The sequence below is a fragment of the Gigantopelta aegis genome, chromosome 3 (genome assembly GCF_016097555.1).
Source record: "Gigantopelta aegis isolate Gae_Host chromosome 3, Gae_host_genome, whole genome shotgun sequence".
In the NCBI taxonomy this organism is placed as follows: Eukaryota; Metazoa; Mollusca; class Gastropoda; order Neomphalida; family Peltospiridae; genus Gigantopelta; species Gigantopelta aegis.
The window spans coordinates 1,955,739-1,973,709 of record NC_054701.1 but is presented as its reverse complement, the minus strand read 5'-3'; the positions used below and the strand labels follow the sequence as shown (position 1 = coordinate 1,973,709).

The 17,971-nt window shown below is 41.0% G+C and overlaps 1 protein-coding gene across 1 annotated transcript in view; it reads right to left on the bottom strand.

Annotated features, from left to right (window-relative positions):
• Nucleotides 1-206: 206 nt before the first annotated feature.
• The window catches only part of LOC121367366 (telomerase-binding protein EST1A-like), a 42,580-nt gene continuing 24,815 nt past the window's right edge, over nucleotides 207-17,971 (bottom strand). The window contains exons 15-20 of the mRNA XM_041491499.1: nucleotides 13,176-13,316; nucleotides 8,812-8,962; nucleotides 6,159-6,370; nucleotides 2,745-2,826; nucleotides 349-2,295; nucleotides 207-316 (exon numbers count right to left, since the gene is read on the bottom strand). Of these exons, the coding sequence (XP_041347433.1) occupies nucleotides 2,165-2,295; nucleotides 2,745-2,826; nucleotides 6,159-6,370; nucleotides 8,812-8,962; nucleotides 13,176-13,316 (717 nt within the window). The 3' untranslated portion in view covers nucleotides 207-316; nucleotides 349-2,164. The remainder of the gene's footprint in view (nucleotides 317-348; nucleotides 2,296-2,744; nucleotides 2,827-6,158; nucleotides 6,371-8,811; nucleotides 8,963-13,175; nucleotides 13,317-17,971) is intronic.

Here is a 17,971-nt window from a genome sequence, read left to right as displayed (position 1 = left end):
TAACCTCAGTGGTTCGTTATGCTAGCATGTCATATAGTGAAGCATGTACTGTTAACCTGAGTGGTTTGTTACGCCAGCATGTCATATAGTGAAGCATGTACTGTTAACCAGAGTGGTTTGTTACGCCAGCATGTCATATAGTGAAGCATGTACTGTTAACCAGAGTGGTTCGTTATGCCAGCATGTCATATAGTGAAGCATGTACTGTTAACCTGAGTGGTTCGTTATGCCAGCATGTCATATAGTGAAGCATGTACTGTTAACCTCAGTGGTTCGTTATGCCAGCATGTCATATAGTGAAGCATGTACTGTTAACCTCAGTGGTTCATTATGCTAGCATGTCATAACCTCAGTGGTTCATTATGCTAGCATGTCATACATGAAACGTGTACTGTTAACCTCAGTGGTTCGTTATGCCAGCATGTCATATAGTGAAGCGTGTTTTGTTAACCTGAGTGGTTCGTTATGCTAGCATGCCATACATGAAACGTGTACTGTCAACCCGAGTGGTTCGTTATGCTAGCATGTCATACATGAAACATGTACTGTCAACCCGAGTGGTTCGTTATGTCATACACGAAACGTGTACTGTCAACCCGAGTGGTTCGTTATGCTAGCATGCCATACATGAAACATGTACTGTCAACCCGAGTGGTTCGTTATGTCATACACGAAACGTGTACTGTCAACCCGAGTGGTTCGTTATGCTAGCATGTCATACATGAAACGTGTACTGTCAACCCGAGTGGTTCATTGTGCCAGCAATCAACATATCATAGAGTGAAATGTGTACTATTAACCTGGTGTAATGCTCAGTGCCTGACAACATGAACTTGAATGTCTTCAAATTTGCTGAGGGACATAAAAAGGACAGTGGCAAAACACAACAGCAGGGCAGCAAAATGTTATGAGGTGGCAAAATGTGATTAGTCTCCAAGAAAATAGTGCTATATTCAAATCGGTCTACAACTTCATTATAAATAACAAATGTTTTGAATTAATTAACCATTCACCTTCTTTTTTTCTCTTTCTATTTCAACTATGACATCTGATTCTTAATAATGCATAATGTAAAAATAATAACCTGTTCATCTTCTTTACCCTTCTTCCTTCTATTTCCCCACTCTGTTGGTAAATTAGGAATAAGTTATAATTATTAGGTTTTATTTTATTGCTTGTAAAATATTCATATTGTGAAATGTTGGGAAAGTCGTTAATATAGGCTAAGGTCGGTTGGTCAATCCCCAGACAGCTAATGTTTTTGAACAACAATAAATACTGATTAAACCAAAATGTGATTCACAGTGGTACACCCTCAACTAATATAGTAGGAAGAACAATGCTGCCCTGATAACCAACAAATGAATCCAAAGCAGCCAGTTTATGTGATTTAAAACGAGACTGTCAGTGTGTAAGAAACAAGCGATGTGTGATCAAATGAAGCACCTGACGTCACCAGGTGTTGGACCACGCAGGCTCAACAGGGTGACTGCTCCATCAATGGAGAGCAAACATATCCATCAGTTGTAAAACAAAACCATTCACAATAAAAACCTGTCACCATTAGACTGTGTACTTCAACACACAACTATCCAACTGTAATAAAGGTTGACAAAAACATTACTAAAACTGTGCTTCAACTATCAATAAAATCATCTTTCAAAACCAATTCCTACAATCCCAATACTGCTTATTTTGCGGTCAATAAATATTGTTTAAACCAATTTTTACAGCAATTCTTTAAAGTCATGTACGTAAAACATCGGACTTGTTGACTTGCAACCTTCGTCAAGCCAGTCATGTTTCTCTCTCCAGTCAAATCTAGACCACAGGAACTAGATCGCAGGAACTAGATCACAGGAACTAGACCACAGGAACTAGATCACAGGAAGTAGACCACAGGAACTAGATTACAGGAACTAGATCACAAGACCACCATCACCTTGGGCAGACATCTCTGTTAAGCCATCACGTCTCTCTGTGACGAGGGTTCTCTCACAGCTCGGGTTTTGCGTTTCATTCTAAACTAGTAAGCACAAAGGTTCGCAGGAACGGTTCTCGGGGGGGTCAAGCGATAACACAGGGCGTTGGTGACCGTGTGACTGGCCAGTGGCACTCGGCTGGTTGCACTTCACTGCTTGTCTCGACGTGCGTGGGACTGGCCTCACGTGACCTTGCTCCAGCGCATGAATGATGGGATATCCTTGACGGGCACGTTCACCGACAGAGCCTTCAGGCGCAGGTTGCGATCGTCAGTCAGCAGGACCACGTCACGGTACAGGCGGACCGGAGTGTCTGGATAAAATTAATGAAAAACATGCTTCTCCAGTACCAAACAAACTATATTTTACTTGTACAAAAAACCAACTTGCTGCAAATCATTAAAAAATAGAGTATTTAACTTTAATAGGGTTTAAAGAAATCCAAGACATCAGTGAAATTCATAGATTTTTTATTACAAGATGAGTTAAAAATCCATTCTCTTATAAACACAGACTGAAATAATTATCAAAATAATTAATAACTGTCTTAAATATACTTAAAAATTATACCAGATTTCAAAATTATGCAAGCTGTTCCTTCAATGGACGAACAGAAGAGTACAAAATAAATTTTATTTTTATGGATTCCAAGTTCTAAACTAAAAACTAGAAGTGGGGGGCATAAACAATTAAATGTTGTACTGATTTGTCTTACTTTAGATACCCATAGTACATCAAATGGTATTGCCATGTTAAGATTACCTTTCTTCCTGTTCATGTAAACGTTTGCTTTATCCTTGCAATAGTGTGTACAGCATGATAAAATAAGGTCATCATTATTGCCCTGAAAGAAAGAAAAAAACAGAATTATATTCAATAATTTAATATTTTTACCAAGTAAATAAACATGACAGATAGTATCGTACTGATAGTCAACAAATTGATATAAATAGCAATTTATTATTGCTCACACTCACTGCAACATTTCTATCAGTGTTTAAAGTTTGCTGCCATTGTCAGATGTTTGTGACTAACAGCCGTTTTGATGACTAAAATGACAGATTAGAGATAACTGCCTGTTTAGAGTATCTGTATCTGTATGAAAAACATGTTTGTTGATGTCGTAATCTTTCTAGTAGCCCAAACCAGATTTTACCTTCCAGTCATTTTGCATGTATGAAAAAATATGTATTACAAAGTAAAATGAACACTGATTGCTACAAATAGTAGCACACAACCACAAACACACTGGATAAACAGGTATTCTAAGCAAGAGAATGTATTTATGACATATTTTTAGTCACCAAAAAGACTTTGTTAATCGCAGACATCTTGCAATGGCTGCTAACTCCGAACGGTCTCTTTAAGAGTTCCATTATTTTTTGGTTGGTATTCAAAACACTTGACACAAGACATAATGTACATATTTTGGAGGTGATACAACAAGAAGCATGCTGAGAGTGCTGACAAACCAAACATGTCCCCTACTAGACCTCACATATTTCATATCGCCTAACTTCAAGAGCCACAACTCATAATGGATCAATTACATGTTTGACAGTTATGGCCCTTGACTAAATTTCCATAAAAGACAAACTTGATCTGCCACAACTGTTAAAAATGGCTTTGAAGAAATTCCCATGAAACATAAAATTGATCTGTAACTCTACATGATAAAGCTATAAATAAAATTTCAGTCTCAATATCTCGAGGCACTTGGGGGAAAAAGTTAGGAAAGCTGTATGTAGGACAGACGGACAAATAGATGAATGGACAGACAGATGGAGACAAATCTACAGTCTCCTCTTGCTGGACCGGTGGGTGACTAATAATAAACAGAACTGTGTCATACTCACACTCTTGGTGGACCGGTGGGTGACTAATAATAAACAGAACTGTGTCATACTCACACTCTTGCTGGACCGGTGGGTGACTAATAATAAACAGAACTGTGTCATACTCACACTCTTGGTGGACCGGTGGGTGACTAATAATAAACAGAACTGTGTCATACTCACACTCTTGGTGGACCGGTGGGTGACTAATAATAAACAGAATTCTGTCATACACACACTCTTGCTGGACCGGTGGGTGACTAATAATAAACAGAACTGTGTCATACTCACACTCTTGCTGGACCGGTGGGTGACTAATAATAAACAGAACTGTGTCATACTCACACTCTTGCAGAACTGTGTCATACTCACACTCTTGGTGGACCGGTGGGTGACTAATAATAAACAGAACTGTGTCATACTCACACTCTTGGTGGACTGGTAGGTGACTAATAATAAACAGAATTCTGTCATACACACACTCTTGCTGGACCGGTGGGTGACTAATAATAAACAGAACTGTGTCATACTCACACTCTTGCTGGACCATGTGGTGAATAATAATAAACAGAACTGTGTCATACTCACACTCTTGCTGGATCATGTGGTGAATAATAATAAACAGAACTGTGTCATACTCACACTCTTGGTGGACCGGTGGGTGACTAATAATAAACAGAACTGTGTCATACTCACACTCTTGCTGGACTGGTGGTTGACTAATAATAAACAGAACTGTGTCATACTCACACTCTTGCTGGACCATGTGGTGAATAATAATAAACAGAACTGTGTCATACTCACACTCTTGGTGGACCGGTGGGTGACTAATAATAAACAGAACTGTGCCATACTCACACTCTTGCTGGACCGGTGGGTGACTAATAATAAACAGAACTGTGTCATACTCACACTCTTGCTGGACCGGTGGGTGACTAATAATAAACACAACTGTGTCATACTCACACTCTTGCTGGACCGGTGGGTGACTAATAATAAACAGAACTGTGTCATACTCACACTCTTGCTGGACCGGTGGGTGACTAATAATAAACAGAACTGTGTCATACTCACACTCTTGCTGGACCGGTGGGTGACTAATAATAAACAGAACTGTATCATACTCACACTCTTGGTGGACCGGTGGGTGACTAATAATAAACAGAACTGTGTCATACTCACACTCTTGCTGGACCGGTGGGTGACTAATAATAAACAGAACTGTGTCATACTCACACTCTTGGTGGACCGGTGGGTGACTAATAATAAACAGAACTGTGTCATACTCACTCTTGGTGGACCGGTGGGTGACTAATAATAAACAGAATTCTGTCATACACACACTCTTGCTGGACCGGTGGGTGACTAATAATAAACAGAACTGTGTCATACTCACACTCTTGCTGGACCGGTGGGTGACTAATAATAAACAGAACTGTGTCATACTCACACTCTTGCAGAACTGTGTCATACTCACACTCTTGGTGGACCGGTGGGTGACTAATAATAAACAGAACTGTGTCATACTCACACTCTTGGTGGACTGGTAGGTGACTAATAATAAACAGAATTCTGTCATACACACACTCTTGCTGGACCGGTGGGTGACTAATAATAAACAGAACTGTGTCATACTCACACTCTTGCTGGACCATGTGGTGAATAATAATAAACAGAACTGTGTCATACTCACACTCTTGCTGGATCATGTGGTGAATAATAATAAACAGAACTGTGTCATACTCACACTCTTGGTGGACCGGTGGGTGACTAATAATAAACAGAACTGTGTCATACTCACACTCTTGCTGGACTGGTGGTTGACTAATAATAAACAGAACTGTGTCATACTCACACTCTTGCTGGACCATGTGGTGAATAATAATAAACAGAACTGTGTCATACTCACACTCTTGGTGGACCGGTGGGTGACTAATAATAAACAGAACTGTGCCATACTCACACTCTTGCTGGACCGGTGGGTGACTAATAATAAACAGAACTGTGTCATACTCACACTCTTGCTGGACCGGTGGGTGACTAATAATAAACAGAACTGTGTCATACTCACACTCTTGCTGGACCGGTGGGTGACTAATAATAAACAGAACTGTGTCATACTCACACTCTTGCTGGACCGGTGGGTGACTAATAATAAACAGAACTGTGTCATACTCACACTCTTGCTGGACCGGTGGGTGACTAATAATAAACAGAACTGTATCATACTCACACTCTTGGTGGACCGGTGGGTGACTAATAATAAACAGAACTGTGTCATACTCACACTCTTGCTGGACCGGTGGGTGACTAATAATAAACAGAACTGTGTCATACTCACACTCTTGCTGGTCTCCTCGCTGCGGAAGGCAATGGTTTCGAGTGTTGACCCTTTCGACGTCTGAGCTCTGAGATGTGAGTTTTTCTTTTCGAACTCGGCCTCGAGGAAGGCGACTGCTTGCTTGGCACACTGCTTCACCATCCACGCGTGGTCCGGGCTGTCGTACTGTCCCTCGCGGCTCCCCTTCGCCAGTCCGTCCAGCTCGTTTATAACTGGAAACACAGTGCACACAGTCACTTGGTAGCAAAACCCACAAGAGAAGCTTAATTATGCTGTAACTAACCAATAATATCCTTGTCATAAACCTATTTCATATTTACCATTATTAACTCGCAGTGTTTTCCCTAGAGGCTGGCAAGACCCTGCATTGACTCCGTGAATTTCTTTACCAGGACTGTAAAAATTGTAACCATTAAAAAAACGGGACTCACCTCTGTGATCAATTCGCCGATATTATAAAAAAATTTTTTAATTCAAATGCTAGTAGTCATAAATATACTAGTATTCACCAGATATGTACATTGTTAGAGCCCAATGGCCAATGAGGGGAAAACAAATAAACCACTGTGATGATGATCAAATAAAAAAAAATCAACCAACATCGATCATATGTAAAACAGAAAAAAGGATCTACAAGTCAATACTTTCTAATTTCCTTTCACATGCAACCGTTCACTAATGAATATATGGTCACCAGTAATCTATGCCCATCCGTCCAAGTTAACAAAATGTTGCAATGTCAATTTGGTGCCATTTTCCTGTAACTATTGGAGTGACTTGCACCCAAACAGTTGTTACCATAACACAGTGCAGGATTAATCATGTAAACAGTGACCAGTCTGGTCAGGTCAGGGTTTTCAAGGTTGTCAATAACCATATTTTTTTTGCAAATTTCCAAATATGTATTGTTATTATTATTTGTTTTAGTTATATTTAAACATTACATAATTAAATTTGCAAGACTTGCAAGAAATTATTTTGAAGTGCATTATATGATGAATTAACACAAATTTAAAAATGTACCTACATAAAAAAAAATGTTTTTAAAAATTCCTATTTTATTTCTCATTTTATCACCAGCTTGTCGATGGGAGTATTATACTATAAGCCTTTTAAACTGGGATACAATTTATTACCTGTTTGTCAATGGAAGTATTATACTATAAGCCTTTTAAACTGGGATACAATTTATTACCAGTTTGTGGGTGGGAGTATTATACTATACGCCTTTTAAACTGGGATACAATTTATTACCAGTTTGTGGGTGGGAGTATTATACTATAAGGCTTTTAAACTGGGATACAATTATTGTTAAAAAAATCCTTCTGGTGGGGAGGGGAAGTGACTTGCCATTACACATGTAAATAAATATTAAATATTAATTTATTGTTTAATGTTTAATTTCATTCATCTGTTTAACACTTCATTCATTACCTTTGTTTTACTCCAATAGCCAATTACTTTGTTTAGCATATTTTTAAAGACAAATTAGTAAAAGTATCCACTAACTAATCCACCCATCTGTTGTGTAAAGTAACAAACTATCAGACACAGTCTCAGTTATATAAGTATTTCAAATTGTACAATGAAAAATTATTTACTTTCTTTCATTGGTTTTATCAGTGATTAAAATTTAGCACGTAAATTTTTAAATGTGACCAGTAAATTTTTAATCCACTGTTCAGTGTGGGAAGTGTCTTTGTTTTCTTAATTCTAGAACCCCTGACAGTAGGGCTAGTGGATATTCAATCATGGCTAGTGAATTTTAAATCACCAATCCCATGGTTAGTGAAAATTCTAGAAGACCTGGATTTTAGTTAATAATGTAATGTATATTATCTATTTGTGCTTAGTCTAATAATTTTATACTTCCTTTTCAAATTATTGTTTTCACATTATGTAAATATTTAATAATAATAAAATTAACTCAAAGTAGCATTTTTTCAATGATCATTTCACTGTCCCACAAACCATGCTCTTCGATATACCAGTTGTGGAACACTGGTTGTAATGGGGAAATCCCAATCAGAAAGTGGGTCCATCAAGGGTATTTGATCCTTGGATCTAGGAACATTAGGTGAGTGCTCCACTGCTAAATCTCATCCCGGTCCAAACACAAGAGAAAGTATACAGAGGATATTTCATGTTTTTTGTCAAACGTGATTTATATCTCATTGAGTGAAGTTTGCAATCATATCTCATGAGTTACGCTTGTACAACGAGTGTGATATGATTGCAATCTTCACAAGATGAGATATAAATCATATTTGACCAAAAAATGAAATATTCTTTTTATTATATAACTTTTGGCAATTTACCTTTATTTTTAAAATGCCAGCAGCAAAATAGTTCCGGCTTTCTCACAGTGAAGATAACACTTTCTATAGTGACGATAACACATTTTAGTGTGAAATAGTGAAATTTCCACTCTAAAATGTGTTATCATCACTGAGTGACTGACAACACTTTTATTTCACTGATATTTTAAGATATTTCACTAAATGTTATATAATAAATACAAGTGCCTGTGCCTAGGACTGTTTATTTATCAACACCTCAGCACATTTTAAACTATGGCTATTTGGTGTCTCATACAGTTGTTTTTAATTAATACTTGGTCTGGAAAGGAAAGCAATGTTTATTTATCTCATACCGACTAGTGGAATCACGAGAGTAAACTTCTTCGACTGGAGAATGGCACAAAGCGGGTCAAGGTGGTCGATGAAACAGTTTGTGTCCGGAACGAGAAATATCGGGTGAATCTCCAGCTCAATCACATGGTGTCGGTTCTCGTCAACTATCGCCTGAGTGAGAAAAATAATCTTTTCTTAATATAGTGTGCAGAAATGACTGACAATTCTTATCACCGTCTTATTTGTGTAGTATGCTGAAGTTGTGGGGAACCATTAACCCTTGTTAAACTGTCATTTACTGTGATGCTTGTAGTAATGGCTAGTAGTATCTGGTCAAGTCGTATTGTGGGAAACCATTAACGCTTGTTAAACTGTCATTTACTGTGATGCTTGTAGCAATGACTAGTAGTATCTGGTCAAGTCGTATTGTGGGAAACCATTAACGCTTGTTAAACTGTCATTTACTGTGATGCTTGTAGCAATGACTAGTAGTATCTGGTCAAGCCGTATTGTGGGGAACCATTAACCCTTGTTAAACTGTCATTTACCGTGATGCTTGTAGTAATGACTAGTAGTATCTGGTCAAGCCGTATTGTGGGAAACCATTAACCCTTGTTAAACTGTCATTTACCGTGATGCTTGTAGTAATGACTAGTAGTATCTGGTCAAGCCGTATTGTGGGGAACCATTAACGCTTGTTAAACGGTCATTTACCGTGATGCTTGTAGTAATGACTAGTAGTATCTGGTCAAGCCGTATTGTGGGGAACCATTAACGCTTGTTAAACTGTCATTTACTGTGATGCTTGTAGTAATGACTAGTAGTATCTGGTTAAGCCGTATTGTGGGGAACCATTAACCCCTGTTAAACTGTCATTTACCGTGATGCTTGTAGTAATGACTAGTAGTATCTGGTCAAGCCGTATTGTGGGGAACCATTAACCCTTGTTAAACTGTCATTTACCGTGATGCTTGTAGTAATGACTAGTAGTATCTGGTCAAGCCGTATTGTGGGAAACCATTAACCCGTGTTAAACTGTCATTTACTGTGATGCTTGTAGTAATGACTAGTAGTATCTGGTCAAGCCGTATTGTGGGAAACCATTAACCTGTGTTAAACTGTCATTTACTGTGATGCTTGTAGTATTGGCTAGTAGTATCTGGTCAAGCCGTATTGTGGGGAACCATTAACCCTTGTTAAACTGTCATTTACTGTGATGCTTGTAGTAATGGCTAGTAGTATCTGGTCAAGTCGTATTGTGGGAAACCATTAACGCTTGTTAAACTGTCATTTACTGTGATGCTTGTAGCAATGACTAGTAGTATCTGGTCAAGCCGTATTGTGGGGAACCATTAACCCTTGTTAAACTGTCATTTACCGTGATGCTTGTAGTAATGACTAGTAGTATCTGGTCAAGCCGTATTGTGGGAAACCATTAACCCTTGTTAAACTGTCATTTACCGTGATGCTTGTAGTAATGACTAGTAGTATCTGGTCAAGCCGTATTGTGGGGAACCATTAACGCTTGTTAAACGGTCATTTACCGTGATGCTTGTAGTAATGACTAGTAGTATCTGGTCAAGCCGTATTGTGGGGAACCATTAACGCTTGTTAAACTGTCATTTACTGTGATGCTTGTAGTAATGACTAGTAGTATCTGGTCAAGCCGTATTGTGGGGAACCATTAACCCTTGTTAAACTGTCATTTACCGTGATGCTTGTAGTAATGACTAGTAGTATCTGGTCAAGCCGTATTGTGGGAAACCATTAACCCGTGTTAAACTGTCATTTACTGTGATGCTTGTAGTATTGGCTAGTAGTATCTGGTCAAGCCGTATTGTGGGGAACCATTAACCCTTGTTAAACTGTCATTTACTGTGATGCTTGTAGTAATGACTAGTAGTATCTGGTCAAGCCGTATTGTGGGGAACCATTAACGCTTGTTAAACTGTCATTTACTGTGATGCTTGTAGTAATGACTAGTAGTATCTGGTCAAGCCGTATTGTGGGGAACCATTAACCCTTGTTAAACTGTCATTTACTGTGATGCTTGTAGTAATGACTAGTAGTATCTGGTCAAGCCGTATTGTGGGAAACCATTAACCTGTGTTAAACTGTCATTTACTGTGATGCTTGTAGTATTGGCTAGTAGTATCTGGTCAAGCCGTATTGTGGGGAACCAATAACCCTTGTTAAACTGTCATTTACTGTGATGCTTGTAGTAATGACTAGTAGTATCTGGTCAAGCCGTATTGTGGGGAACCATTAACCGGTGTTAAACTGTCATTTACCGTGATGCTTGTAGTAATGACTAGTAGTATCTGGTCAAGCCGTATTGTGGGGAACCATTATCCCTTGTTAAACTGTCATTTACTGTGATGCTTGTAGTAATGACTAGTAGTATCTGGTCAAGCCGTATTGTGGGGAACCATTAACCTGTGTTAAACTGTCATTTACTGTGATGCTTGTAGTAATGGCTAGTAGTATCTGGTCAAGCCGTATTGTGGGAAACCATTAACCCTAGTTAAACTGTCATTTACTGTGATGCTTGTAGTAATGGCTAGTAGTATCTGGTCAAGCCGTATTGTAGGAAACCATTAACCCCTGTTAAACTGTCAGTTACTGTGATGCTTGTAGTAATGGCTAGTAGTATCTGGTCAAGCCGTATTGTGGGGAACCATTAACCCGTGTTAAACTGTCATTTACCGTGATACTTGTAGCAATGACTAGTAGTATCTGGTCAAGCCGTATTGTGGGGAAACCATTAACCCTTGTTAAACTGTCATTTACCGTGATGCTTGTAGCAATGACTAGTAGTAGTATCTGGTCAAGTCGTATTGTGGGGAACCATTAACCCGTGTTAAACTGTCATTTACTGTGATGCTTGTAGTAATGGCTAGTAGTATCTGGTCAAGCCGTATTGTGGGGAAACCATTAACCGGTGTTAAACTGTCATTTACTGTGATGCTTGTAGTAATGACTAGTAGTATCTGGTCAAGCCGTATTGTGGGGAAACGATTAACCTGTGTTAAACTGTCATTTACTGTGATGCTTGTAGTAATGACTAGTAGTATCTGGTCAAGCCGTATTGTGGGAAACCATTAACCCGTGTTAAACTGTCATTTACTGTGATGCTTGTAGTAATGGCTGTAGTAATGACTAGTAGTATCTGGTCAAGCTGTATTGTGGGAAACCATTAACCCCTGTTAAACTGTCACTTACTGTGATGCTTGTAGTAATGACTAGTAGTATCTGGTCAAGCTGTATTGTGGGAAACCATTAACCCCTGTTAAACTGTCATTTACCGTGATGCTTGTAGTAATGACTAGTAGTATCTGGTCAAGCCGTATTGTGGGGAAACCATTAACCCGTGTTAAACTGTCATTTACTGTGATGCTTGTAGTAATGACTAATAGTATCTGGTCAAGCTGTATTGTGGGAAACCATTAACCCCTGTTAAACTGTCATTTACTGTGATGCTTGTAGTAATGACTAGTAGTATCTGGTCAAGCTGTATTGTGGGAAACCATTAACCCCTGTTAAACTGTCATTTACTGTGATGCTTGTAGTAATGGCTAGTAGTATCTGGTCAAGCCGTATTGTGGGGAACCATTAACCCGTGTTAAACTGTCAGTTACTGTGATGTTTGTAGCAATGACTAGTAGTATCTGGTCAAGCTGTATTGTGGGGAAACCATTAACCCCTGTTAAACTGTCATTTACTGTGATGCTTGTAGTAATGACTAGTAGTATCTGGTCAAGCCGTATTGTGGGGAACCATTAACCCGTGTTAAACTGTCATTTACTGTGATGCTTGTAGCAATGACTAGTAGTATCTGGTCAAGCCGTATTGTGGGGAAACCATTAACCAGTGTTAAACTGTCATTTGTTATGATGCTTGTAATAATGGCTAGTAGTATCTGGTCAAGCTGTATTGTGGGAAACCATTAAATTGTTATGATTTTGTCACATGCTACAATTTATGTATCGAAAAAACAGAGTACTACAAATTGCTAGTATATGTCGTTACTACAAGTCAGTTAGAATGCCCTTGAAGCTACTTCAGAAAGTAGTGACGAATGAATGAATGAATTAACGAATGGCTGAATGAATGAATGAATGTTTAATGGTACCCCAGCATCTCAATGAATTGAGAACTAAATATTTTCATTGACACATTATTGTTTTAAGTTGTAAAAATACACATGACATATTTTAAGGATTCGTATAGTTCTACTCGTTTGTACTTTTGTACATAATATACTTAGCATACCACAGACAAATGAGAAATCATGTAAACAGGTGGGACACTGGATGAATACATATAAAAAAACACTTAAAACATATTTGCACAAAAACAATTTAAAAAAAAGTAAAAATAAAACCTTTGCATTTTCTTCCAGTTTTCTTTGTTCTTCCACCTTCTTCTTGAGTTCTAGTTTGCGAGCTCGCAGGTGACTGACATGGTCAGCTTCAATGTCTCCAGCATCAACGTCATCATCACTCTCCACCACAACATCCTCCAACTGAAAACAGCAAAACAAAACTTTATGGGCCGAATTTACGAAGCCTGTTATTCTTAAATGCAGGTGTTTATTAGAAAATTTGTTTCTAATTTTCATTATTATTCATACTTACCTAGTACTAGCACAACAACAATGCTGTATGACCCTGAGTTATAACCTCCACTGCAGAATTATCTCCCCTTGCCGGATGTATAACCTACACTCGCGCATGGGTAGACCGTATATCCTCGTTACCGATTCAAAGTCCGGAATGACTGAATCAAAAAAGACCTCCCTCGGGGCGGGTGGGAGGTAACGGTTGTTGTGCTAGTACTAGGTAAGTATGAATAATAATGAAAAGTAGAATTTTTTTTTCTAGTAGTCTTATTCAACTTACCGTACTAGCACAACAACAATGCTATAACAGACGTGATATAACACCGTTAAAGCACGAGAATTTAACATTAAAGGGAGGAGGTAAGAAAACAAGGAGGACTTAACCATTCAACCATTAGTTTTCGTCTCAAGTAATGATACAGTGAAAAGCAACCCACATAATACGAGGTATAAAATGTCAAAGTGACTTTTAAATTGAAGGACTACAACCCCAATTAAAAGTAAACCAACTTAACAAGGTGAGGAAACCCGCACACCAAGTAATGGTAAAAGACACTCGACTGCCCCAGATAGCCAACAACCCACCCCCCACTCTCCAAACAGGAGGTGGAGAACTATCTCCCAGAAAGACTGCCGCTAGCGACCGGACTAAATAAGGGTCGCCCCCTGCCCTGCAATGACTGATTGAATTTGCCGAGTTCCATCCGGACCAACAGCCATATCACGGAAATAGAACCGGTCAAACGTGTGTCGACCTTTCCAAAACCCCTCACTCTTGACCTTGAAAATATCCAAAGAATCATGGAAATTAAGGCAAGCAGAAATCACCCGAATCTCATGAGGTCGAATGGAGAAATTCCGCTGAACATGATCACCCGCCTTCTCATATACCAGTTTGATGGTTGCAGCAATCCATCTCGACAAAGCATTCTTCGTAATGTCTCCCGGTTGGCGCATGAAAGAGATAAACAGTCTCTTAGTGTTTTGTCGGAGATTTCTAGTATGCTCCAAATAGAATTTCAAAGCCCGCACTGGACAAAGAAGGCTATCAGAATTATCCGCAGAAAGCGTCCGAGATAAACACTGAATGATGGCCGGAGGAAACTCTTTCCCTGGCACCTGGTTCTTAGCCACGAAAACAGGATCAGTACATAACGTAACTGACCCGTCCGTATTGTAATCCACCAAATCATGCAAATAAGCATGAATCTCACTAATACGACGGCATTCCGCTAGTGAGACCAGAAACAAAGTTTTCCACGTCAAATGATGAAGACTGGCGAATTTCAAAAATCCCGATGGATTGGAACATGCGGGTAAGCGTCCTTCAAATCGATGGAATCTGCCCATTCCCCCACCTGAAGCAAAGCGCGAACGGACTGAACCGTCTCCATCTTCATAGATGGAATAACGACGTAAGAATTCAGCGGCTTCAGGTTTAGAATTGGCCGCCACTCGCCATTCTTCTTCTGGGCGAAGAACAGATGGGAATAAAATCCCAGAGTGCCCAAATCTACCTCCTGGATGGCTTTCTTGTCGAGAAAGTCGACAACCATCTTCTCCACAAGTACTCGTTTGTCGACAGACGGTACCGCAGGTAACTGGGGGGAGGACGTCAGTGGAGGGGGTGATGAAAACAGAATTTTGTATCCATTGCGGACACCCGACAAAACCCATGGGTCCAGATCAGGCAGTTCACGCCAACTTTGAACAAAATGGTGCAATCTTCCCCCCCACAGGAAGATCTGCTAACAGAACCTCTGTAAGCAGATGTCGATTTTCCACACACCCTCATCCCGGCTGTTTCCCACCCCTGGGCGCCTTGCGCCGAGCGGAACCACGAAAATGTGCCGGCTTCCCACGAAAACGTCCCTGTTTCGACGAACCATGGGCATTACCCAACTGTCAAGAAAAGTCGATTTCTTAACAGGTGGAGGTTTAAAAGTAGACGATGCCTGGCGCTTACGAGCAGTTCGGGACTGAGCAGCAGGGACGAATTTTGCCACTTTTTGGTCCATGACCAAGTTAAAATTAGTCCCAAAAAGTAAGGTTTCCCTTACTGAATGACTACGAAAGTAGGTTTTAACCACACCCGTCGCTCTCAGTCCCGCCAGGTAGTGATCCCGAGGAAGAAGTAGACTGTTGGCAAAAACATGCCCAGCAAGCTGAGTGACGTGATGAGAGGCTTTAGAAGCCGACAACAAACAACCCTTAGCCATCCCTTAGCCATCGGCGGAAGACCCGTGACTGCTTTATCTAACCCAAATAGGAATGTACCTAAATGGTTATTGACTTGAAAAAGAAGTTTAGATAACCTCTCCAAAGTCTCTAAATCCGTGAGTGGCATACTGACATTAGGAGATGGGTGGCAGTCTGCCTTCACCCTAGCGGAAACGACCGCTGGATGTGAAAGGAAGGAAGCTCCCAATGTCTTATACGAAAACGTGGACAAAACCTTCGCAGCAGACAACAGTTTCCCGGTAGCTAATGCTGCCGGAAACTCTTCCACCACAGCCCCCAAAATACGATCGCTACCCACAATCAAAGCACCAATCTCCGCAAGAGATTCATGCGCCTCGTGCGCTAACGGCAAGCCGAAATCCTGCCACGGAGCGTCCGTCGCTAAAGGCCCGTTTCCAAACGATACACCCTTGTAAGACTGAACAGCCTCCTCAGACGGAACTGCATCTGCACACACCAGTCGGACTTGTTCTCATACAAAACCAAGAACTGCTTGGTAATCATAATCGCCGTCTGGCGTACCATCGGCCAAAATGGGAATCTCATCGAGCACTGAACCTGGTGCCGACCCTTCCCCCGAACCACACACTCGGGGGGAAAATCCTCTTCCGAAGAAGAAATTTTCTCAAACGACGCGCCATGTGCCATAACGGAAACAAAACTGCATGGGCAGGACGATGCGGAACGGCAGAATCCGCAAACTTGTCCAACCCCAGTCTCGCTGGAAACCCCGGTGATGGAGGTGATTCCCCTAGCCAGACCATGAAATTCTCAAAAAGAGAAACATAGTCCTCCCCCCCCCCCCCCCCAAGTCCACCCCTGAGGGCGACACGAAACCATCGGACCCTGAACGAAAGGCTCCGCCCACACAGTCGAGGTATAACACCTGGAACCTCTACTCCGATCTGACAGGTCCGGGTTGACCATCGGTGTAGACACAGGCGCACCCAAGAAAGCTGCAGTTTTCCAGATCCCTGCCGAAGCAGACAACAGGACTGGTGGTGTCAGCTGAACCGGACTGTCAGGATTAGCCAACCCAGTTGACGTAGCCACATGCGAACGATCTAAAAGTTGATGACGCTGTACAGGCGCCCCAAAAACAGAAGGGACGCCCACTGGCATCGCACCCGAAACAACGCCACCCGGCTCCGTGATCGAGACAACGTTGTGAAGTAGCGCCGAAACAGCGCCCTCAGACGCCACGACTAACCCTCCACCAGAAGTCTGGTGACACAAACGGCACCGCGAAGCGGACTTCATTCTAGAGCTAATCTACCCCTCCACAGAAGGACTGATAACCCTGCCCCCATCAGCAAGATGGGAGTCGGAACTGAGAGACACAATCATTCCTACATGACTGCACTCCCTCTGACTGATGCCCCCGTTACAACCGTAACAGGTGCCACCTCCACCGACGGAGGCAAAACCAAATCCCCAGGTTGAATGGAGCCCGACCTGGAAGAAACCTCCCTCACGGTGCTGTGGGTTTACTGGTATCACCATGAAGATGGCGAACAGACGAGGAGGTGCCCTTGCGCCTACCACTTGTCCGCGAGCTCTTTGCACTTTGTATGGAGCGCGACCCCGGAGGTTGCCACTGTGCTCTGCCCGTCCCGTTCACGTCTAATCATCCTCTTACGCTCAGCATCTTTTGACAGCTTTTTAGCCTTCCCCCACTTGAAGGGGGACCAATTTACACATATGACCCCAGCGTTCAAAACAACAAGAACGGCATGCCCGACATAATAAATACTGGTCAACTGGGGCAGTCATTTAAGACAACACACAACCAACCGGTTGGAGCCCGAGGAAGCCGTGTCAGACATTAAACCACCTGTGTAAAACACCCAAAAGACCTCGTATGACAGAGTAAAACAAAATTACAAATTAATAAACAATTTGACAAAAGTTTACTAAAGCAAAACTCGAACACGACTGCAATGGAGGACTGCAGAATCAAAAACGAGGATATACAGTCTACCCATGACGGGTGTAGGTTATACATCCAATTCTGCAGTGGGGGTTATAACTCAGTCGTATAGCATTGTTGTTGTGCTAGTACAGTAAGTTGAATAAGACTAAGCATTGTACATGTATGTAGTTACACGTGTCAGACATAAACAGGTGTTTCAGCATAGCAGATATATGTAGTTACACGCGTGTCAGACATAAACAGGTGTTTCAGCATAGCAGATGTATGTAGTTACACGCGCGTCAGACACAAACAGGTGTTTAAACATAGCAGATGTATGTAGTTACACGCGCGTCAGACACAAGCAGGTGTTTAAACATAGCAGATGTATGTAGTTACACGCACG